The sequence below is a fragment of the Orcinus orca genome, chromosome 20 (genome assembly GCF_937001465.1).
Source record: "Orcinus orca chromosome 20, mOrcOrc1.1, whole genome shotgun sequence".
Lineage (NCBI taxonomy): Eukaryota > Metazoa > Chordata > Mammalia > Artiodactyla > Delphinidae > Orcinus > Orcinus orca.
The window spans coordinates 4782717-4806928 of NC_064578.1; the positions used below are offsets into that span (position 1 = coordinate 4782717).

Below are 24212 nucleotides of genomic sequence, written 5' to 3' on the forward strand. Positions count from 1 at the left end.
AATCTCCCAGTGCTTTTTGTTTTTTTTTTTCTTTTTTTAAATATCTTTATTGGAGTATAATCACTTTACAATGTTGTGTTAGTTTCTGCTGTACAACAGAGTGAGTCAGCTGTACGTATACATATGTCCTCATATCCCCTCCCTCTTGAGCCTCCCTCCCACCCTCCCTATCCCACCCCTCTAGGTGGTCACAGAGCACCGAGCTGATCTCCCTGTGCTATGTGGCTGCTTCCCACTAGCTAGCTATTTTACATTTGGTAGTGTATATATGTCCATGCCACTCTCTCACTTCATCCCAGCTTCCCCTTCCCCACTGTGTCCTCAAGTCCATTCTCTACGTCTGCATCTTTATTCCTGCCCTGTCACTAGGTTCATCAGTACTGTATTTTTAGATTCCATATATGTGCGTTAGCATACGGTATTTGTTTTTCTCTTTCTGACTTGCTTCACTCTGTGTGACAGACTCTAGGTCCATCCACCTCACTACAGATAACTCAGTTTCGTTCCTTTTTATGGCTGAGTAATTTTCTGTTGTATCTATGTGCCACATCTTCTTTATCCGTTCATCTGTCGATGGACACTTAGGTTGCTTCCATGTCCTGGCTATTGTAAATAGTGCTGCACTGAACATTGTGGTACATGTATTTTTTTGAATTATGGTTTTCTCGGGGTATATGCCCAGTAGTGGGATTGCTGGGTCATATGGTAGTTCTATTTTTAGTTTTTTAAGGAACCTCCATGCTGTTCTCCATAGTGGCTGTATCAATTTACATTCCCACCAAGCAGTTCAGGAGGGTTCCCTTTTCTCCACACCCTCTCCAGCATTCATTGTTTGTAGATTTTTTGATGATGGCCATTCTGACTGGTGTGAGTTGATACCTTATTGTGGTTTTGATTTGCATTTCTTTAATGATTAGTGATGTTGAGCATCTTTTCATGTATGTGTCGGCAATCTGTTTGTCTCCTTTGGAGAAATGTCTGTTTAGGTCTTCTGCCCATTTTTGGATTGGGTTGTTTGTTTTTTTGATATTGAGCTGCATGAGCTGCTTGTAAATTTGGGGGATTAATCCTTTGTCAGTTGCTTCTTTTGCTCATATTTTCTCCCATTCTGAGGGTTGTCTTTTCGTCTTGTTTATGGTTTCCTTTGCTGTGCAAAAGCTTTTGAGTTTCATTATGTTCTATTTGTTTATTTTTAGTTTTATTTCCATTGCTCTAGGAGGTGGATCAAAAAAGATCTTGCTGTGATTTATGTCATAGAGTGTTCTGCCTATGTTTTCCTTTAAGAGTTTTATACTGTCAGGCTTTACATTTGGGCCTTTAATCCATTTGGAGTTTATTTTTGTGTATGGTGTTAGGGAGTGTTCTGATTTCATTCTTTTACATGTAGCTCTCTAGTTTTCCCAGCACCACTTATTGAAGAGGCTGTCTTTTCTCCATTGTATATTATCAAAAATAAGGTGACCATATGTGCGTGGGTTTATCTCTGGACTTTCTATCCTGTTCCACTGATCCATATTTCTGTTTTTGTGCCAGTACCATACTGTCTTGATTACTGTAGCTTTGTAGTATAGTCTGAAGTCAGTGAGCCTTATTCCTCCAGCTCCGTTTTTCTTTCTCAAGATTGCTTTGGCTATTCGGGATCTTTTGTGTTTCCATACAAATTGTAAAATTTTTTGTTCTAGTTCTGTAAAAAATGCCATTGGTAATTTGATAGGGATTGCATTGAATCTGTAGATCGCTTTGAGTAGTATAATCGTTTTCACAATATTGATTCTTCCAATCCAAGAACATGGTATGTCTTCATCTGTTTGTATTGTCCTTGGTTTTCTTCATCAGTGTCTTATAGTTTTCTGCATACAGGGCTTTTGCCTCCTTAAGTAGGTTTGTTTATTCCTAGGTATTTTATTGTTTTTGTTGCAGTGGTAAATGGGAGTTTCCCTAATTTCTCTTTCTGATGTTTCGTTGTTAGTATATAGGAATGCAAGAGATTTCTGTGCATTAATTTTGTATCCTGCTACTTTACCAAATTCATTGATTAGCTCTAGTAGTTTTCTGGTGGCATCTTTAGGATTTTCTATGTATAGTATCGTGTCATCTGCAAAGAGTGACAGTTTTACTTCTTCTTTTCCAATTTGTATTCCTTTTATTTCTTTTTCTTCTCTGATTGCTGTGGCTAAAACTTCCAGAACTATGCTGAATGATAGTGGTGAGAGTGGGCACCCTTGTCTTGTTCTGATCTTAGAGGAAATGCTTTTAGTTTTTCACCATTGAGAATGATGCTGGCTGTGAGTTTGCCATATATGGCTTTTATTATGTTGAGGTGGGTTCCCTCTATGTCCACTTTCTGGAGAGTGTTTATCATAAATAGGTGTTGAATGTTGTCAAAAGCTTTTTCTGCATCTATTGAGATTATCCTTCAATTTGTTAATGTGGTGTATCACATTGATTGATTTGCGTATATTGAAGAATGCTTGCGTTCCTGGAATAAACCCCACTTGATCATAATGTATGATCCTTTTAATGTGCTGTTGGATTCTGTTTGTTGAGGATTTTTGCATCTATGTTCATCAGTGATATCGGCCTGTAGTTTTCTTCTTTTGTGAAACCTTTGTCTGGTTTTGGTTGCAGGGTGATGGTGGCCTCGTAGAATGAGTTTGGGAGTGTTCCTCCCTCTTCTGTATTTTGGAAGAGTTTGAGAAGGATAGGTGTTAGCTCTTCTTTAAATGTTTGATAGAATTCACCTGTGAAGCCATCTGGTCCTGGACTTTAGTTTGTTGGAAGAGCTTAAATCACAGTTTCAATTTCAGTGCTTATGATTGGTCTGTTTATGTTTTCTATTTCTTCCTGGTTCAGTCTTGGGAGATTGTACTTTGCTAAGAATTTATCCATTTCTTCCAGGTTGTCCATTTTATTGGCATGGAGTTGCTTGTAGTTGTCTCTCATGACCCTTCGTATTTCTGTAGAGTCAGTTGTTACGTCTCCTTTTTCATTTCTAATTCTGTTGATTTGAGTCTTTTCCCTTTTTTTCCTGATGAGTCTGGCTAATGGTTTATCAATTTTGTTTATCTTCTCAAAGAACCAGCCTTTAGCTTTATTGATTTTTGCTATCGTTTCCTTCATTTCCTTTTCATTTATTTCTGATCTGATCTTTATGATTTCTTTCCTTCTGCTAACCTTGGGGTTTTTTTGTTCTTCTTTCTCTCATTGCTTTAGGTGTAAGATTGGGTTGTTTATTTGAGATTTTTCTTGTTTCTTGAGGTGGGTTGTATTGCTATAAACTTCCCTCTTAGAAGTGCTTTTGTTGCATCCCATAGGTTTTGGGTCATCGTGTTTTCATTGTCATTTGTTTGTAGGTATTTTTTGATTTCCTCTTTGATTTCTTCAGTGATCTCTTGGTTGTTTAGTAGCACATTGTTTAGCCTCCATGTGTTTATGTTTTTTATGTTTTCTTCCCTGTAGTTGATTTCTAGTCTCATTGCCTTGTGCTTGGAAAAGATGCTTGATAAGAATTCAGTTTTCTTAAATTTACTGAGGCTTGATTTGTGACCCAAGATGTGATCTCTCCTGGAGAATGTTCCATGTGCACTTGAGAAGAAAGTGTATGCTGTTGTTTTTGGATGGGTTGTCCTATAAATATCAATTAAGTCCATCTGGGCTAATGTGTCATTTAAAGCTTGTCTTTCCTTATTTATTTTCTGTTTGGATGATCTGTCCATTGGTGTAAGTGGGGTGTTAAAGTCCCCCACCATTATTGTGTTACTGTCAATTTCCCCTTTTATGTCTGTTAGCATTTGCCTTATATATTGAGGTGCTCCTAGGTTGGCTGCATAGATATTTACAATTGTTATATCTTCTTCTTGGATTGATCCCTTGATCATTATATAATGTCCTTCCTTGTCTCTTGTAGTAGTCTTTATTTTAAAGTCTGTTTTGTCTGACATGAGAATTGCTACTCCAGGTCTCTTTTGATTTCCATTTGCATGGAATATCTTTTCCATCCCCTCACTTTCAGTCTGTATGTGTCCCTAGGTCTGAGGTGGGTCTCTTCTAGTTAGCATATATATTGGTCTTGTTTTTGTATCCATTCAGTCAGTCTGTGTCTTTTGGTTGGGGCATCTCCCAGTATTAATGTTGGCAAATGACTGAATTAGAGTAATTGTTTGCCAACCAGAGTGTTTCTCCAGCTGCATCGTGAGGCCATCCTAATGCTGCAGCCATGTGGTTGTGAAAGGAGGTTCTAGACCTCAGAGCATTGAGCTGGGCACCTGGTCTCCACATCTCCACATTGGCTGCAGGCTTTGGGTTCGCCTGTCTCTCTGGGGACTTGGATACCTCGTGCCCTAAGGATGGAGCTTGGACCTGGGGTCTCCTGTTCCCACTTGCTGGGAGGACCCCTCGCCCAGCCTTCGAGGTCTGCATCTACACGTGTTACTTGCTTTGGGGACCAGATCTCCTGCTCCCGTCCCTTCCCCGTGCTGAGGCTGGTCACTGCCGCACCTGTTCTCCAGAGACCAGCGTCCCCTGTAGCTGGTGCAGCCCCTGGCCCAGCCTCGAGGGCTCTTACAGCGGCCTCGGTGCACACGTGTGTCCTCTGGGTGTGGGCATTTGTAGGGTCATGTAGTTGGGACAGGACGAGGACAGAGATGGACAAGCGTGGATCCCCAGGGCACACGTTGAGGCCAGGTCGACAACACAGGAGAGTTGTTAAGGAACTGAGAGCTGTAGGGCCCCGTGGTTCCTGCCGCTGCAGAGGGAGCCCTGCGTGGGGGTCAGGTACAGGTGCCGGCCAGCAGCAGCCCAGCGTGAAGGGAGCATCAGAGCAGCACCGAAGACACAGGACCTGCCTGCCTGAGCAGCTGGGTCACACGTGTGTGGATCCTTTCCTGTCTGCCAGCCAGAACGGTCCCACTGGGAGCTGCCTGCCTTGGGACATTCAGGGAGGAGGGAGGTGGTGAAGCAGCAGTGAGACCAAGCTGGAGAGAGGGCTTCAGTGAGGCGAGCGTACGCAGGAAGGGGATCGGCTCTCCGGAGGACCAGTCGATGGGGTCTGCTGTGTGCTGCCCTGTCCAAGAAGGGAGGCCTTGTCAGGTGTTACGGTGGGATACCCAGGTCCACCTGCGAGGAACATTCCAGAGAGGGTGTCACCATCCAGGGCTCTGGCTGTAGACTCAGACCGCCTGGGGTTCATCCAGTTCCCACCTGGCCACTTGCTGCCCGTGGGCCTTGTCTGATATCGGACAGCCCCGGGCCAGACACAGAGCCAGTGCTCAGTTATGTCACCTGTCCCAGTGGCGGGTCCCTTCGCGGTGACAGATGTGCCTAAGGCCTACTCACTGCTTCAAAGATTCCCTTTCATGCCCTGGCGTGAGCTCTCATTGTTCTAGGGAACAGCTCTATTTCTTTTAAAAACCAGAAACCGGAGGAGCCAACCCAGCACAACCACAGATAGGCCTGGGAGTCCTCAGGGGCCCTGGGGTCCCCGAGGGGCCGGGCATGGGGGTTGGGCCCCAGGGCTGGTCCCTAACCGTGCTCATCTAGCCAGGCAGCGCCCTGACTGTGTGGAGATGGGCCAGAAATAAGGGCAGCAGGACACCTGCAGCTGCCCACCCTTAGCCCCGCCCTGTGTCGGCAGATGGGCCTAGCTAGGGTCTTCCCTGCACATGCACTTAGCCCTCCGGTGCCTGGGCACGAGGACCCTGAGGACCTCCCACCAGAACAGGTCTGTGCTCGGTGAACCTGCCCTGGAACAACCGTGCTACCTCTGCTAGGCACACCGCTGGCCTGGTGTTGGCAAAGTCTGCGTGCGCTGTGGGATCTGGGGGTCTCAGCGGTCCCGTGATGCTCTCACCACCATTTCTCAGATGAGAAAACCGAGATGGGACCAGCATTCCAGCCCAGGTCTGGCCTGGGCCTGAGCTCTGAGCCCCCGGTGCCAGACTGCTTCCCCTTTCCTTATGGCGGGAAGGATGCCCGCTTGCTGGTAATAATGGGGGTGCTTCTCCTTTCCTTATGGCGGGAAGGATGCCCACTTGCTGGTAATAATGGGGGTGATACTTAGGTTCACTGGCTAGAAAATGAAGTGAGTTAAGGACTCATATGTAAAGTAGAAGTTTTCAGAGAAAAAAATCTTTTGATTTTTTTTTTTTTTTAACGGTGGTGCTGTTAAGAGGATATTAACACGCAGAATGTTGGTTTAATTTGCTGGTAACATGAGGGCAGTGCAGGCGAGTGTCGTAAACATAGATTCCTGGGCCTTGCTGTAGACTTAACTAAATCATATGCTCCTTGGGAAGAGCCTAGAAATCTGTTTTAGAAGCTCCCCAAGGTAAACAGAATGACCATACAACCCCGCTATTCCACTCCTAGGCGTAGACCCAGAGGAATTGAAAACAGGTGTTCAAACAAAAACTTGTACGTGAAAGTTCATAGCCGCGTGAGTCACAGTAGCCAAAAGGTGGAAGCTACCCAAGTGCCCATCAAATGGATGAATGGACGACAGCAGCAGGACCATCGGACAGTGGGATACTGGTCAGCCCTAAGGGAGCCGAGCTCTGAGCACGCTGCAGCGTGGAGGCGCCTCGCAAACATTACACTCATAGCGTAGGGTTCCATCTGGGTGAAACGTCCCGAACAGGCAAATCCAGAGACAGGAGGCAGTTAGTGCTGCTTCGGGCTGGGGGACGGGAGGATGGGGCGTGCCTGCTGGTGGGGACGTGCTGGGCTGTTGAAAATGTTCTGGAACTAAGCAGTGGGGACAGTGCACAGCATTATGAGTGCATGAAATGCCACTGAACTGTACACTTGGGCTAAAATGGTGAATTTCATGTAATTTTACCAGCAAACCCCCCCACAGATCTCCCCAGAGGATTCTTGTGAACAGGCCAGGTGGGAGCCCCCGGCTCGGAGATGGGGAGAGGCTCTCCGGCCCCCCAGACCACACGTCAGCATGGATCTGGGGGTCAGGATCCAGGTGACCTGGATCCAGGTGACCAGGATCCAGCCCACCCGCTGCCCTGCGACTCAGCCTCCAGTCTGGCCGCTGATGCCTCCCGGGGGCCTCTTCCTTTGGATACAGTGGGTGGAGGAGGGTCAACGTTAAGACTGTGTGAAGATGCTCCCTTTCACTTTCCAACCCAAGGTGCAGTTTTCTTTTCCTTCACCCAGAGTGGGACTCCGGATCATGACTCAGGGCACCAGCCCTTCAAAAAGAGGGAGGGGACAGCAAGGCCTGTGCCCTTGGGCTGTGTGTCACCTGGAGGCCTCTGCTCTGCGGCTGGGAAAAGACCCCTGCTGTTGAGCTTGGGGGTCGGGGGGTGGGGACGCCATGGGCCTCCAGCCTCTCAGAGGTGCCCGACCACCAGCACTCAGGATGCTGGGTGTGTCCGTTTCCTGCTGCCACTATAACCAGTTACCAGGAAGCAGTGGCCTGAAACAGCACATTTATGCCCTGCAGCTCTGGAGGTTGGAAGTCCAAAATCAGTCTCGTGGGGCTAAACTCAGGGCTGGTTCCCTCCGGAGGCTCCAGGCGAGAACTGATTCCCAGGCCTTCTCCAGCTTCTGGAGCCGCCCGCATCCCTTGGCCGGGGGGCCCCTCCGCTACCTGCAGTGCACACCACTCCACCCTCTGCTTCTGTCCGCACGTCTCTGCCCTCTGACCCTGCTGTGTCCCTGTTCTCGGGCGCTGTGATGGTGATTAGGGTTCACTGAGACCACCCAGGATACTCGCCCCGTCTCAAGGTCTGCACTTGCTCTCATCTGCAGAGTCCCTTTGGCCAGGTGACACAGCCGTAAGTTCTGGGACGAGGGTGAGGACATCTTTGGGAGCCGCCAGTCTGCCCACCAACCGCACTGGGTTCCTGCCCCTGCGCTGGCGCCTGTTCCCCGCAGAGGTTAACTGTCGCCCTGAAAGGTCCACGAGCTCCTGTATCTGCAGGCCTGAGGCTTTATTCCTGCAGCGTCTGGTTCACTCCACCTTTCATTTATTAAGCCGCCTTTTGAGGGCCAAGCCAGGGCACAAAGCTGAAGACGAAGCAGTCCCTGCTTGACCTTGTCCTAGGCAAAAGCCCTAAAAATTCTAAATGGTAACCACGTGTGTCATTCTGTGCACCCCCTGAGGGAATATCTTGCAGGTTCAGTTAACAGTCTTGGGCCTGTGGCTGCCTTGACAGCTGGCCCACAGGTGGTATTTGCTTATTGGGATCAAAATATGAAACTAGAAACAAGAAAATACTGTCAGGAGTGCCAGCTAGTTTCATTCGTCAAGCCCTTGTTGGGGCTCCACCCCGTCTCAGCAGGCGGTAGCCAGCGCCGTCCTCTGCTGCGTGCTTCCGGGTTCCCGTGCCTTCTCCCCGTCACCTTTGCGCGCCTCCCCTCCCTGCCCAGGCTGCGCAGGCCTCAGACCTCTTCCCTCCTGATCCCACAGATGCCCCGAGGCCCCGGCCTCCGCCGAGGCGGGCTTGAGGTTTGCGCACTTGCCCGCCCTCCCAGTCACATGCGCGCTCCCTTGCTTCTGAGGGCCGAGCCGGGGCACAGAGCTGCGGCTGAGCAGGGGCCATGAGCCCAGGCGCACAGGGCTGCCCTCCTCCTCCACACGGCACGTGAACACCTCTTGGGGAGCGTTATGGAAAACCGGGTGCCCGGCCAGTCCAGACCAGCTTCATCCGAAGCTCTGAGGGTGGGCCTGGCGCCGGCACTTTGAAGGGTCCCTCGGGTGTTGTGCAGCCCAGGTTCAGAGCATTGTCCTAGAAGCTCAGAGGCCGGCGGAGGTAGAAACACAGACATGTACAGGTCATGGGATTTGCTCCCTGTGTATTTCAACAACAGCAACCCTCTTCTCACTGGGTCCTCCTAAGGGCCCTGCAGGGTAGACAGGGGCTGTTACCACCATTTCGCAGGGGACCGCAGTGAGGCCTGGATCTCAGTCCTAGGCACTCTGGTTGCTGAGAGCATCCCACCCCCCCGACCCCTGCCCCGGTCTGTCTTCCAGAACTTTCTAAAGGGTGAGACAAAGGTTTGCGGAAATGAGCTGAGGTCACTTTCTCCCTGAAGTTCCCAACCTGTCAGGTGACCAGTACTCTGTGGCGACGGAAAGGAGGGAGTCTGGAACATCCCTTGACGGGTGCTCCCATGGGGGGCGACACGGGGCCGTGTGCGGGGCGCTGGGCTGAGCCCCGTGTGCCACCAGGGCTGCCCACCCACACAGATGGGGCCCCACAGGCACCTCTCCTCCCCGGGAAAGGTCACACAGCCCTGAGACTGGGTAGAGTGCAAATCAAAGCCCCTCAGAATTAAGAAGTTTCCCCCATTGAGTGGAATTTCACAGCCCAGTGGCCAATTTCTAAGTCATGCACATTAATGGGCAGCTAATGAGGGACCCAGGCAGGACAGGGGTGTGCCCCGGGCGCCCAGAGCCGAGATTAAGGAGTACAAAGCCAGGCCGCCCTGAGAGCCCTTGATCTCCTTTCTCACTGCCTCGGGGTGGATGTGGGGGGAGAGAGCCATGTGAATTCCGGAGGGGTGCGCCCCAGCCCCTCACATCCTGCCGTCTGCTCACCCATTCATTCCGTCCCTTACGTGTCCGCTCCCATCCGGGCACCATCAGGGTCCGGGCGGGTGCAGGAGCCAGCGTGACACTGCTGGCTTTGAGATGACACGCGCTCGGGGCTGATTTCCGGACCTGGCCCCTGGCCAGCGCTCACGTTTTGAGCCTCTTGCCCCACCCGTGGGAGCCCTGCGCTCTACAGACCGCGGTGACAGCCCTCGGGATTCAGAGTGAGGACGCGGGGAGCGCTTGCTGCAAGGCCTGGGTCACGGTGAGCACCGCTCACGTGGTCGCAGCAGAACTGCAGCCCACGACGCCGTCCAGCTCCGGGCTCCCTTTCTCCCGGAGCCCGTGGACAGGCTGGCCACTCAGCAGATGGAGCAGAGCCCCCAAAGTATAAACGGAGCCGCTGCAGGGAGGTGGCACGGTCGGGGGCTTGAGACCATACAAGCAAAGCCTTTGGTGCTGATCTCGACGGAGAAGGACTGATTGATTGGGGGAGGCGTTGAACATGTTTAACTTACAGCAGCAGTTCTCAGGAAGGGGCCCCGGACCCCCTGAGTCAGAAACGCTGGTGATGGATCCCACACTCGGTGTTTTAACGTGCTCTCGGGGGGATTTGAGCCTGGGCGCCAGGAATAAACAGGTTCACCTCTGAATTCAAGATCCGACCTTCACGGGGCTGTGTTTTCCGGGTTGGGACTGTTTCCAGTATTCTGCCGTCCTAGCCGACTGTATCGGGTCGGAGAGGTAGTCTCTACTCAAAGTGTGGTCCAGGGACCGGCAGCACCCACCTCCGCAGAGCTCGCGAGAAACGTGGAGTCTGGGCTCCACCCCAGGTGGGACGAATCAGCACCTGCCTGTTAACAAGACCCCAGATGATTCCAGTGCTCGTCTGCCTGGGGCGCCTCTCCAGAGCCTTTGCATGCGTGAGTCCACAGCACCCCCCCACCAGGAGGGCACACGGACCCCCTTCTGCAGATGGGAAACTGGGCTGGCCCCCCTAGCAGGTGACAGAGGAGGGTAGGGGGCCTGGGAGGCATCCCGGGAGGAGGCGTTGGAGATGGTGAGATTGGTGCAGCCTCCCTGATTTCTCCCAGCTGAGCTCCCTCTAACCCTCGGGGCGGCCGGGAAGGCCCCGCCCCCGGGAGTCTTAAGACGCCTGTGCTCAGGCCAGAGGTCTCAGAAGCTACGAGTTCTTGGGACGGATGGCCTCGACCTCTTGTCCGTGTCCTCCTAGGTTCGGGGACGTGACCCCAGCACGTGCTCTCTAGGGCTCCCATAATTCATGACGCATTTGCCCACCCCGGTGGAGCTAGAGCCTTCCTCCCACCCCTCTGGGTCCTCTGAAGTGAGCCCGAGTCCCCGTCCCTGATGGCCCAGGACTGTCTGTCGCCTTGAAGATTGGACTTGGTGGTAAGGACCAGGGGCTGGAGCCCCTTCGCTGTGGAAGTTGGCCAGGAGGCGGGGGGTGGGTGAGAACAGCCATGGGGAGGAAGGAGTTGGGGATTTGGAACACAAAGGGGGTGGGAGGGCAAGAGTGCCCATAAACAAGGTTGGAAGTTGCGGGGGCAGCGTTGGTTGAAGGGAAAGGCGTGAGGACGGGAAGCTAGGGGGCAGGTGGTTGCATAACGCTTTGGAAAGGGGGGAGCAGATGCTCGGGAAGAGGGGTACAGAGGCTGGGGTGGTTGGGACAGGCGTCCTGGCTCTGGCTGGATCGAGGAGAGACGCATCCCAGCTGGAGAAGGGTGCCGTGAACTGGGAAGACAGTGCCGGGACCACCCCCTCTCTCTGCCCCTCTGCTGCTTCTAGCCATGGAGGGACAGACCCCAGGAGACAGAGGCCTTTCGGAAAAGCCGGTCCCCACGGCCACCCGCCCCAGTCTGTCCTCACTGGGTGCTGTCTTCATTCTCCTGAAGTCCGCGCTGGGTGCCGGCCTGCTCAGCTTCCCGTGGGCCTTCCACAAGGCGGGTGGGGTGGCCCCCGCTTTCCTAGCGGAGCTGGTAAGCCCATGGGGAGCATTTTGAGGCGGGGGGCGGGTCTCCGGGGGCAGGTAGGAGCTTAATTTTATTTTTCCAGCTAGAGCCCTGGGTGTTGCTTTTGCAGAGCTGCCTGTCTCCGAAATTACTCCTGTGGCTTTTGCTTTTCCATCCCGCTCAGCTCACGAAGGGAGGAGGGAATCCCCCTGTAGACCCGGGGCCGAGAGCATCCTCTAGGCGGCTGAGGGCCTCGCAGCCAGGCGGGGTGTGGGGAGGGGGGGAGGTAGAGGCGCGCTGGGTCCCTGCGGAGTGCTCAGCACCTGTAGCCAATGAACCTGGCCTTTCAGCTGGGGAGGCGCTGTCTCCGAGCCACGGATTGACTTCTCTTGCCTCCCGGTCTCGGCTCCCCAGTGAAAGCCCAAATCTCGTGGGCAGGTCAGGACTGAGGCCGCCGTGACGCCTGCAACCTGCACGGTGTCAGCGGTGTTTGGCCAGTTCTGCTGGCTGCGTGTGGATTCTGAACTCTCTCCCTTCCCAGAAAGTTCCAGGGCCCGACCATCCTCAGCGGGAAAGAGCTGCTGATTAGCACAGCTTCATGTTATTAGCAATCTTTTCCTTGAGCTGATAGGAATCAGGCATTTCGTGGTAAGCTCTTTGACGGGCATCATCTCGAGTGCTTTTTTCTGGCAGCTGGCTGATAATGGCCCCATTGGTGGGCCCACGGGGCCTTTCTTGTCCTTCTGGAAGCTGCCACATGCTGCCCTGTGTAGTGTCTGGTGTAACCCGTGCCACCCCCATGCTGGCTGAGCGCCTGTCTGGCGCCGGGTGGCTGAGACACTGTGGTCTCCGTCCTTGTGAAGCTTGTTCTAACAGGGAACTCGGACAAGATTCAAGAAGTCGAATGACACAGTGTCAGATGGTGGGCAGCGTGACGGGTGGGATGACATCCGTGGGAGCGGGAGGGGGGCAGAGAGGCCCCCGCCAAGGCGGCGCTGAGCCCCAGCTTGTCCAGGCGCACGTGACGGGCAACAGAGCGGTGTTTGGATGTGTGCGGCAGAAAGGCCGCGCTTCCGGAACAGGGAGCCCGACCTCCAGCCGCAAAGGGTCAGCGATAGAGCGGATGGGGCCCGCATGGGGGTCCGTGGTCAGGCACAGACGGACCAGTCCGAGGACGCCAGGCAGGGCGGAGGCAGGGACGTGGCGCGCCGCTCCGCAGGCTCCGTGCGGGGTCTCCTGGCACCTTTCGGGAGTACGGATGCCGACTGCCCAGGTTTGGGTGGACCTGAGATCGTGCATCTCTGACAGGCTCCCGGGTAACAGAGATGCTGCTGGGGTGGCTTGCCCTTTGCACAGGATGGTCTAAAGATCCCGTCTTGGGCAGGCAGCCAGCCTTCAGGAGAGGGGACCCCAAATATGAATAAGTGGAAACTCCCGACAAGGGGAGAAGTCAGGCTGGTACTTAGCAACTCCCCCATCATTTCCTGACTCTCCCCTCCTCTTAGCCAGTGAGACTTCTGCCCTGTCCCCAGGTACAAGGCCTCCCCTTGGACGGGAGGAATGTTTAAAGATGCCTGCCACTGGGAGGTCAGTGGTGTGAGGTTTTAGGTCTCTAATGGCCCCATGAGCACCGGAGGGTTAATGAAATTAATGAGCTTGGACCCTCCTCGGCTCCAAAGAGAGGCGCGCCTGGCCAGGGGCTGTGAGGGCTCTTTGCTCACTGGCTGCTAAGAGCCTCAGGGACCGTCTCGAGGGTCAGCTACTCCTGCGTGGACAGCTCACTGCGTTAGCAGAGACGTACCTTCACTGGCAGAGGCTCAGCCTGACCCCCCACCCCCCTTCCCTTCCTTTCATCCCCAAATACCTACGAAGCACCTGCTGTGTTCTGGGTGCTTTTCTGGGGCTAAACGGTAAGCAAAAAAGACACGATCCCAGTCTCCATGGAGCTTAGAGTCTGGTGGATGAGCGAGACAGAGATCCTCACGCTGTATGCACTGTTGTGAGGCTGTGGCCTCAGGCCCCTGGACCCAAGGATCACAACCTGGGCAGCGTAAAACAACAGAAGTGTATTCTCTCCCAGTCTTGGAGACTGCAAGTCCGAACTAATGTGTCGGCAGGGTCCTTCCCGCCTCTCCAGCTCCTGGGGGCTCCAGACGTTCCTTGGCTTGTGGCCATGTCGCTCCAGTCTCTGCCCCATCGCCACACAGCTTTCTCTGTGTCTCCTCCTCTTCTGTCTCTTATTAGGACACTTGTTGGATTTAAGGCCCGCTTGGCTTATCCAGAATGACCTCATCTCAAGATCCTTAATTTCACCTGCAAAGACCCTTTTCATTTAATTACATGTTCATTATTTGCATCTGCTAAGATGACTGCCAGTAAGTCCCTTTCACAGGTTCTGGAGATGAGGATGTAGACAAACCTTCTGGGGGATTCCACCCACCATGGGGAAAAAAGTGGGCCCACGAAAGGTGTGGTTCTGCCAGAAGCGGAGGGTTGAGCCCACCTCGGGGGTGAAGTGTGGGGAGGCTTCCTGGAGGAGGTGACCTTGGAGAGGAGGGGGGGAGAGTAGGAGTTCCCCAGGTGAGGGACGGTGGTGGAGGCGGGGAGGGTGGTGTTCCAAGCAGAGGAACCGGCACGGGCAGAGGTCGAGGGGCTGGAGGGAGCATGCATGTTCCTCCTGGCTCTGAACTTTCAAGTTTCTCTCAGGCGGTCCAGTTTGATGTTCCCTTCAGCAGCCCTAGTTGTGGCTGCTGGCGTAAGAACGCGTCTGCTGTTCAGGGGCACGAACTGTGTGTGAAGACGGCCGTGCTGGCTCTCCCCGGGCTTCTTAGCTGAGTACCTCACAGCTCCTGCATTGTTCTCCTCCATAGAAGTGTGGGAGGGGCGTTTGGCCGTGGAGACCAGGTCCAGCTTAGGGACAGGTAGGCGTCCATCCTGGAGAGGCTCAAAAACATTTAACTACGTGGGGCAAGTGGGTCTCAAATGCATCAGTTGAGGCGGGGGTGGGGGGGCGGCGGGGGGGTTGTCGAGTGGCGCAGATGATTTGGAAAGCAGTTTGTAAGAAATTGCTAGAGTCGAACACACGTCTACCCTGACACCCAGGAATTCCACTCCTCGGTGTGTGTCCAGGAGAAGGAAACGTGGGTCCTCAGAATGACTTATTCTAGAATGCTCAGCTCTTCATTCATAGTAGCCAAACACAAAGAACAACCCAGATGTCTGGCAACCGGGGATTGGATCAACCAATTGTGCTTCTATCCACACAGTGAAATAGCACTTGGCAAAAACAGGAATAAACTTTACCGATGTGCCCGATAGGGGTGGCCCTCACAAACGTTACCACTCAGTGGAAAGGCAGATAAGAAAATGGCTAAAAGCAGAAAAATATTAGTGGTTTTTTTCTGGGCACGGGGACAGAAAGTGACTGGGAAGGGACAGGAGGGAACTTCGGGGACGTGGTAACATTTTGTGTCTTGGTAGGAGTTTAGGATGCACTTGTATGTTGGTTATACCCCTTCCAATGATATACTGATATACACTTAAGACTGTGCATTTCACTGTGTGTAAATTTTATCTTACGAGAGGGACTGTAAACACACATTGAGCTCTAATTAACGATACGCACGCCCAAATCTTTAGGGGGAAGTATGCTAATTAATATCCACAACTTGCCTTGAAACGTACCCCCAAGTTTAGATGGACACGTGGACGCACGGTAGAGATGTGATCAAATAAGCACAGCGATCTGCTCCTAGTAGAATCTAGGTAGTGGGTACAGGGCGTTCATTGTAAAATGCTTCCAACTTTCCTAGATGTTTGAAAATTTTTCAGTGTTGGAAAAAATTCCAACAGAGCACTGGAGAGGGAGTCTGGAGAATAAGAATGACCATCATTTCTTGAGCAGTTACCACGTGCCAGGCACTGAGCTGGCACAACTCTCCAGTAAGGTAGATGGTATCATCCCCATTTCACAGATGGGAAAACAGAGGTTGATGGTGGGCCTCATGCCACAGAGCAGGTGAGTGGCAGAGTTGGAATTGAACCCAAGTATGCCTGCTTCCTAACCATCATGCTTTATGGCTCTTCACCTGCAACGCATGTGATCTTAGGAAAGTAATTTAAGCTCTGAGTTTCTGATGCCTCATTTGTCCAACTGGTGTGGAGTGGTGGGAACCCCAGATTCACAGACGTAGAGCCAGTGCGGCCTCTAGAATCCACCTGCTTTGCAGCTCTGGTTTCAAGGGAGGGGGCTGGTCGCTTGTCAGGTAGAGGCCCTAGGCTGTAGGCAGCCGTGGCCTCTGCAGGTGAGACCCGGAGGGAGTGGTATCAGCATCCTGGGGGGCGGTTGTGGGCACACCTGGCCCCATGGTCCTGTTCTGCAGGTCTCCTTGGTCTTCCTGATCAGTGGGCTGGTCATCCTGGGCTATGCCGCCTCCGTCAGTGGCCAGGCCACCTACCAGGGCGTGGTCGGAGGGCTGTGTGGCCCCACCATCAGGAAGCTGTGTGAGGCCTGCTTCATCGTCAACCTGCTCATGATCTCCGTGGCCTTCCTCAGGGTGATCGGGGACCAGCTGGAGAAGTGTAAGTACCTGCCCTGGAGTCAGGGGTGACCCCGGGTGTGGAGCTCGCATCTCCCGAGCTCCTGGTGGATGAGCAGGACGTTGGCACGGGCCCTTGGCAGGCAGCAGAGGCCGAGACCACTGCCAGCTCCTAACGTCGTGGCGAAGGGAGGTGCAGGGTTAGCAATTACCACCACAGTGAGAGTCAAGGAGCTGGAGGGAGCTGTGCTGGGGATCCAGGGGGGACTCATTCTACAGACGGGGAGGCGGCCCCAACTGCAAAGACACCCCTGTGAGAGAACCGGCAACACCTTGAATTTGGGGATGTCAAAGACGCTCAGCCCCATGCTCCCTTGGCCTCTAGTCCCCCCACTAACAATTTCCCTCTAAGCACCTCTTTGGCTGCGTCTTACCGATTTTGATATGTTCTGATTTCACTTTTAATCCATTCAATCCTTTGCTAGTTTTTGCTATGATTTTCTATCTGACTCATGGGATGTTTAGAATTGTGTGATTCAATTTCCAATTATTTGGGAGTTTTCTAGTTGCCTTTTTGGTTTCTTCTTTTAAAAAATTTTTTTATACAGCAGGTTCTTATTAGTCATCAATTTTATAAACATCAGTGTATACATGTCAATCCCAATCTCCCAATTCATCACACCCCCACCCCCACCCCTACCACTTTCCCCCCATGGTGTCCATACGTTTGTTCTCTTCATCTGTCTGTCTGTCTCAATGTCTGCCCTGCAAACTGGTTCATCTGTACCCTTTTTCTAGGTTCCACATATATGCGTTAATATATTAGTTTTTCTCTTTCTGACTTACTTCACTCTGTATGACAGACTCTACATCCCTCCACGTCCCTACGTATGACCCAATTTCGTTCCTTTTTATGGCTGAGTAATACTCCATTGTATATATGTGCCACATCTTCTTTATCCATTCATCTGTCGATGGGCATTTAGGTTCCTTCCATGACCTGGCTATTGTGAATAGTGCTGCAATAAACATTGGGGTGCATGTGTCTTTTTCAATTACGGTTTTCTGTGGGTATACGCCCAGTAGTGGGATTGCTGGGTCATATGGTAATTCTATTTTTAGTTTTTTAAGGATCCTCCATACTGTTCTCCATAGTGGCTGTATCAATTTACATTCCCACCAACAGTGCAAGAGTGTTCCCTTTTCTCCACACCCTCTCCAGCATTTGTTGTTTGTAGATTTTCTGATGATGCACATTCTAACCTGTGTGAGATGATACGTCATTGTAGTTTTGATTTGCATTTCTCTAATAATTAGCAATGTTGAACAGCTTTTCATGTGTTTTTTGGCCATCTGTATGTCTTCTTTGGAGAAAGTCTGTTTAGGTCTTCTGCCCATTTTTTGATTGGGTTGTTTGTTTTTTTTAATATTGAGCTGCATGAGCTGTTTATATATTTTGGAGATTAATCCTTTGACCGTTGATTCGTTTGCAAATATTTTTTCCCATTCTGAGGGTTGTCTTTTCGTCTTGTTTGTAGTTTGCTTTGCAAAAGCTTTTAAGTTTCATTAGGTCCCATTTGTTTATTTTTGTTTTTATTTCCATTACTCTAGGGGGTGGATCAAAAAAGATCTTGCTGTGATTTATGTCAAAGAGTGTTCTTCCTATGTTTTCCTCTACGAGTTTTACAGTGTCTGGTCTTACATTTAGGTCTCGAATCCTTTTTGAGTTTATTTTTGTGTATGGTGTTAGGGAGTGTTCTAATTTCATTCTTTTACATGTAGCTGTCCAGTTTTCCCAACACCACTTATTGAAGAGACTGTCTTTTCTCCATTTTATATCCTTGCCTCCTTTGTCATAGATTAGTTGACCATAGGTGCGTGGGTTTATCTTTGGGCTTTCTATCCTGTTCCACTGATCTATATTTCTGTTTTTGTGCCAGTACCATATTGTCTTGAGTACAGTAGCTTTGTAGTATAGTCTGAAGTCAGGGAGCCTGATTCCTCCAGCTTCGCTTTTTTCCCTGAAGACTGCTTTGGCTATTCGGGGTCTTTTGTGTCTCCATACAAATTTTAATATTTTTTGTTCTAGTGCTGTAAAAAAAAAAAAAAATGCCATTGGTAATTTGATAGGGATTGCATTGAATCTGCAGATTGCTTTGGGTAGTATAGTCATTTTCACAATATTGATTCTTCCAATTCAAGAACATGGTATATCTCTCCATCTGTTGGTATCATCTTTAATTTCTTTCATCAGTGTCTTATAGTTTTCTGCATATAGGTCTTTGGTCTCCCTAGGTAGGTTTATTCCTAGGTATTTTATTCTTTTTGTTGCAGTGGTAAATGGGAGTGTTTCCTTAATTTCTCTTTCAGATTTTTCATCAATAGTGTACAGGAATGCAAGAGATTTCTGTGCATTAATTTTGTATCCTGCTACTTTACCAAATTCATTGATTAGCTCTAGTAGTTTTCTGGTGGCATCTTTAGGATTCTCTATGTATAGTATCATGTCATCTGCACACAGTGACAGTTTTACTTCTTCTTTTCCAATTTGTATTCCTTTTATTTCTTTCTTCTCTGATTGCCGTGGCTAGGACTTCCAAAACTATATTGAATAATAGTGGTGAGAGTGGACATCCTTGTCTTGTTCCTGATCTTAGGGGAAGTGGTTTCAGTTTTCCACCATCGAGAATGATGTTTGCTGTGAGTTTGTCATATATGGACTTTATTATGTTGAGGTAGGTTCCCTTTATGCCCACTTTCTGGAGAGTTTTTATAATAAATGGGTGTTGAATTTTGTCAGAAGCTTTTTCTGCATCTATTGAGATGATCATATGGTTTTTGTTCTTTAATTTGTTAATATGGTGTATCACATTGATTGATTTGCATATATTGAAGAATCCTTGCATCCCTGGGATAAATCCCACTTGATCATGGTGTATGATCCCTTTAATGTGTTGTTGAATTCTGTTTGCTAGTATTTTGTTGAGGATTTTTGCATCTATATTCATTAGTGATACTGGTCTGCAATTTCCTTTTTTGGTAGTATCTTTGTCTGGTTTTGGTATCAGGGTGATGGTGGCCTCATAGAATGAGTTTAGGAGTGTTGCTTCCTCTGCAATTTTTGGAAGAGTTTGAGAAGGATGGGTGTTAGCTCTTCTCTAAATGTTTGATAGAATTCACCTGTGAAGCCATCCGGTCCTGGAGTTTTGTTTGTTGGAAGATTTTTAATCACAGTTTCAATTTCATGACTTGTGATTGGTCTGTTCATATTTTCTATTTCTTCCTGCTTTAGTCTTGGAAGGTTATACCTTTCTAAGAGTTTGTCCATTTCTTCCAGGTTGTCCATTTTATTGGCATAGAGTTGCGTGTAGTAGTCTCTTAGAATGCTTTGTATTTCTGCAATGTCTGTTTTTACTTCTCCTTTTTCATTTCTAATTTTATTGATTTGAGTCCTCTCCCTCTTTTTCTTGATGAGTTTGGCTAATGGTTTATCAATTTTGTTTATCTTCTCAAAGAACCAGCTTTTAGTTTTATTGATCCTTGCTTGGTTTCTTTGTTTCTCTCTCATTTATTTCTGCTCTAATCTTTATGATTTCTTTCCTTCTGATAACTTTGGGTTTTGTTTGTTCTTCTTTCTCTAGTTCCTTTAGGTGTAAGGTTAGATTGTTTATATTAGATGTTTCTTGTTTCTTGAGGTAGGCTTGTATAGCTATAAACTTCCTTCTTAGAACTGCTTTTGCTGCATTCCATAGGTTTTGGATCGTCGTGTTTTCAGTATCATTTGTCTCTCGGTATTTTTTGATTTCCTCTTTGATTTCTTCAGTGATCTCTTGGTTATTTAGTAACATATTGTTTAGCCTCCATGCGTTTGTGTTTTTTTACATTTCTTCCCCTTGTAATTGATATCTAATCTCAGAGCATTGTGGTCAGAAAAGTTGCTGGATATGATTTCAGTTTTTTTTAATTTACTGAGCCTTTATTTGTGCCCCAAGATGTGATCTATCCTGTAGAATATTCCATGAGCACTTGAGAAGAAAGTGTAATCTGCTGTTTTGGGATGGAATGTCCTATAAATATCAGTTAAATCTATCTGGTCTATTGTGTCATTTAAAGCTTGTGTTTCCTTATTTATTTTCATTTTGGATGATCTGTCCATTGGTGTAAGTGAGGTGTTAAAGTCCCCCACTATTATTGTGTTACCGTCGATTTCCTCTTTTATAGCTGTTAGCAGTTGCCTTATGTATTGAGGTGCTCCTATGTTGGGTGCATATATATTTACAATTGTTATATCTTCTTCTTGGATTGATCCCTTGATCATTATGTAGTGTCCTTCCTTGTCTCTTGTAACATTCTCTATTTTAAAGTCTATTTTATCTGATATGAGTATTGCTACTCTTTTGGTTTCTATTTGCATGGAATATCTTTTTCCATCCCCTTACTTTCAGTCTGAATGTGTCCCTAGGTCTAAAGTGGGTCTCTTGTAGGCAGCATATATGAGTCTTGTTTTTGTATCCATTCAGCAAGCCTTGTGTCTTTTGGTTGGAGCATTTAATCCATTCACTTTTAAGGTAATTATCAATATGTACCTATGACAATTTTCTTAATTGTTTTGGGTTTGTTTTTGTAGGTCTTTTTCTGCTCTTGTGTTTCCCACTTAGAGAAGTTCCTTTAGCATTTGTTGTAGAGCTGGTTTGGTGGAGCTGAATTCTCTTAGCTTTTGCTTGTCTGTAAAGCTTTTGATGTCATCATCAAATCTGAATGAGATCCTTCCTGGGTAGAGTAATCCTGGTTGTAGTTTCTTCCCTTTCATCACTTTAAATATATCATGCCACTCCCTTCCGGCTCGTAGAGTTTCTGCTGAGAAATCAGCTGTTTACCTTATGGGAGTTCCCTTGTATGTTATCTTTACCTTATGGGAGTTCCCTTTTATGTTACTTGTCGTTCTTCCCTTGCTGCTTTCAGCAATTTGTCTTTAATTTTTGCCAGTTTGATTACTGTGTGTCTCGGCGTGTTTCTCCTGGGGTTTATCCTGTATGGGACTCTCTGCACTTCCTGGACTTGGTGGCTATTTCCTTTCCCATGTTACGGAAGTTTTCGACTATAATCTCTTCAAATATCTTCTCAGGTCCTTTCTCTCTCTCTTCTCCTTCTGGGACCCCTATAATGTGAATGTTGTTGTGTTGAATGTTGTTGTATTGACTGTTGTCCCAGAGGTCTCTTAGGCTGTCTTCATTTCTTTTCATTCTTTTTTCTTTATTCTGTTCCACAGCAGTGAATTCCACCATTCTGTCTTCCAGGTCACTTATCCATTCTTCTGCTTCAGTTATTCTGCTACTGATTCCTTCTAGTGTAGTTTTCATTTCAGTTATCGTATTGTTCACCTCTGTTTGTTTGTCCTTTAATTCTTCTAGGTCTTTGTTAAACACTTCTTGCATCTTCTCGATCTTTGCCTCCATTCTTTTTCCGAGGTCCTGGATCATCTTCACTATCATTATTCTGAATTCGTTTTCTGGGAGGTTTTCTATCTCCACTTCATTTAGTTGTTTTTCTGGGGTTTTATCTTGTTCCTTCATCTGGTACATAGCCCTCTGCCTTTTCATCTTGTCTGTCTTTCTGTGCATGTCACCTTTTTGGTTTCTGCCTTAAATGCACCATGGTCAGAGAACACATCTGTATAATTTTGCCATGTGAGACTTACTCTCTGGCTCAGCATGTGGTCTCTCTTGGTGAGCTCTTAAAGGGTGTATATTCTCTGGTTCTTTGGTACAGTGTTCTAGAACTCTCCATTAGGTCAGGGTGATCCAGAGCTTTGATCAGATCTTCCATGGCCTTGCAGATTTTTGGGGCAGTGGGGGAGTCTAGTTATTCTGTCAGGTTATGAGAGAGAGAGTGTTAAAGTCTCCAATTATGATTGCAGATCTGTCTACTTTTCCCTTTAATTCTATGAATTTTTTGCTCATGGTTTTTGAAGCTCTCTTATGAATAAGCACACACAGTGAATTGCCTTTTTATTATGAAATTTCACTTTTTGTCTCTGTAATGCTTTGTGAATATACCTGTGACTATAGCCTCTCCAGCATCCTTAAGATTAGTGTTTGCACAGAATTTCCTTTCCCACTCTTTCACTCTGAACCTTGGAATTTTAAAATGCACTTCTTGTAGACAGCATATGGTCGGGTCTTGCTTTCTTATCATCTTGACAGTCTCGGGTTTTAATTGGCATATTTAGACTTTTACTTGGAATGTAATAATGACTGATGGTTGCATCTCGGTCTGTCATTTTGCTGTTTGTTCTGTCTCTTGAACCGTGAAAAAAGGTCCCTGATGCAGGGATATGGAAATTAAAGGCTCCCATGTTGTGGGAAGCACTCTTATCCTCCACAAAAATGAAAGTTGGTAGATCTGAACCAACTTTAAATGGGCACTGAAATGCCCTGCCTGACAGTGGCAAGTAGAGGTCATGTCGGATTTCAATTCTGGTCAGCTGGTGGTGCTGCTCTGCTGAGATGAATTCTGAGGTCCTGCCGTGTTGAGAAGGATTCTGAGGGCCTGACTTATTGGCAAGGATCTGAGGGGCTGCCATGATGGGAAGGATTTTGATGGGCTGCTTTGTGAGAAGGATTCTAGGGGCTGCCGTGTTGAGGAGAATCTTAGGAGCTGCTTTTTTGAGGAGGATACTAGGGGCTGCCCTGTTGGGAAGAATCTTAGCGGCTACAGTGTTGAGAAGGATTCTGAGGGCCTGACTTCTTGGGAAGGATCTGAGGGCCTGTTGTATTGGGACGGATTCTGATGGGCTGCCATGAGAGAAGGATTCTAGGGGCTGCCTTCTTTAGAAGAATCTTAGGGGCTGCCGTGTTGGGAAGGATTTTGAGGGCCTCCGTGCTGAGAAGAATCTTAGGGGCTGCCGTGATTTGGAGGGTTCTCAGGGGCTGCTGTGTTGCGAAGGATTCTGAGGTGATGCCGTGTGAGAAAGATTCTAGTGGCTCCCACAGTGGGAAGAATCTTAGCAGCTGCAGTGTTGGGAAGGATTCTGAGGGGCTGCTGTGTTGAGGAGGATTCTGAGGGGCTGCCTTGTTGGGAAGGATACTGAGCGGCTGTGGTGTTGGTAGGGATTCTGAGTGGCTATCCTGCTGAGGACAATTCTGAGGGCCTGCTGTGTTGAGAAGATTCTGAGCTGCTGCCATGTTTAGAATGATTGTGAGGGGCTGTCGTGTTGGGAAGGATTCTGAGGGCCTCCGTGTTGAGAGGAACCCTAGGGGCTGCCATCCTTTGGAGGATTCTCAAGGGCTGCTGTGTCGAGAAGGATTCTGAGGGCCTGCAGTGTCCAGAAAGGTTCTGAGGGGCTTCCGTGTTGGGAAGGAATGTGAGGGGCTGTGTCTTGAGAAGGGTTCAATGGGCTGCCACGTGAGAAGGCTTCTTCCTGTTGAGGCTTCTGAGGGCCTCAGTGTTGAGAAGAAATTAGTGGCTGTCGTGTGGAAGAGGATTCTGAGGGGCTGCCATGTTGAAAATGATTTTGAGGGGGTGCCCTGTTGAGAATAATTTCGGGGGCTGCTGTGTTGAGGATCTGAGGCCCTCAGTGTTGAGAGGAATCTTAGGGGCGGCCACGTTGAAACTGATTTTGAGGGCTTCCCTGTTGAGAAGGATTCCGAGGGGGTGTCATGTGAGGCGGCTTTTGAGGGCCTCAGTGTTGAGAAAATATGGGCCACTATGTTGGGAAGAATCTTAGCAGCTGGCATGCTGAGGAGGGTTCTGAGGGGCGGCCATGTTTAGAACAATCTCGGGCTGTCGTGTCCCTGGGATCCGAGGGGTACTGTGCTACGAAGGTTCTGAGGGGCTGCCATTTGCGGAAGGAGGAGGTGCTGCCGTGTTTAGGAGGATTCTGAGCGGCTGCTGCGTTGAGAAGGTTCTGGGCTCAGTTAGTGGACCACCTGGAGAGAGTATTGATTGGAGGCATGCCACCCCAGCTCTGGGTGGATTGACTGGTGGGAGGAGAGCATCGTCTGCGTGTTTCTGGTTAGATATTTAGGGATATGTCTTTCTGAAGGCAAGTCCAGGTTACTTGGGCTGAAGGCTAATTGGACGTTGGGCTTTTTGATGGAGTCATTACGTTCATCGGGTACAAGAGACTGTAAACGATGGTGCCGAGGACACCAAGGT

At 49.0% G+C, this 24212-nt stretch overlaps 1 protein-coding gene across 4 annotated transcripts in view; it reads left to right on the forward strand.

Moving 5' to 3' along the window:
* The first annotated feature begins 6009 nt into the window (after positions 1-6009).
* The window catches only part of SLC38A8 (solute carrier family 38 member 8), a 38245-nt gene continuing 20042 nt past the window's right edge, over positions 6010-24212 (forward strand). For 3 of the 4 annotated variants that reach the window (XM_004280095.3, XM_049704069.1, XM_049704070.1), the window contains exons 1-4: positions 6010-10470; positions 10782-10957; positions 11354-11544; positions 15900-16098. In XM_004280095.3, the coding sequence (XP_004280143.1) occupies positions 11356-11544; positions 15900-16098 (388 nt within the window). In that variant the 5' untranslated portion in view covers positions 6010-10470; positions 10782-10957; positions 11354-11355. The remainder of the gene's footprint in view (positions 10471-10781; positions 10958-11353; positions 11545-15899; positions 16099-24212) is intronic. The other variant, XM_033406403.2, reaches the window with a different exon arrangement.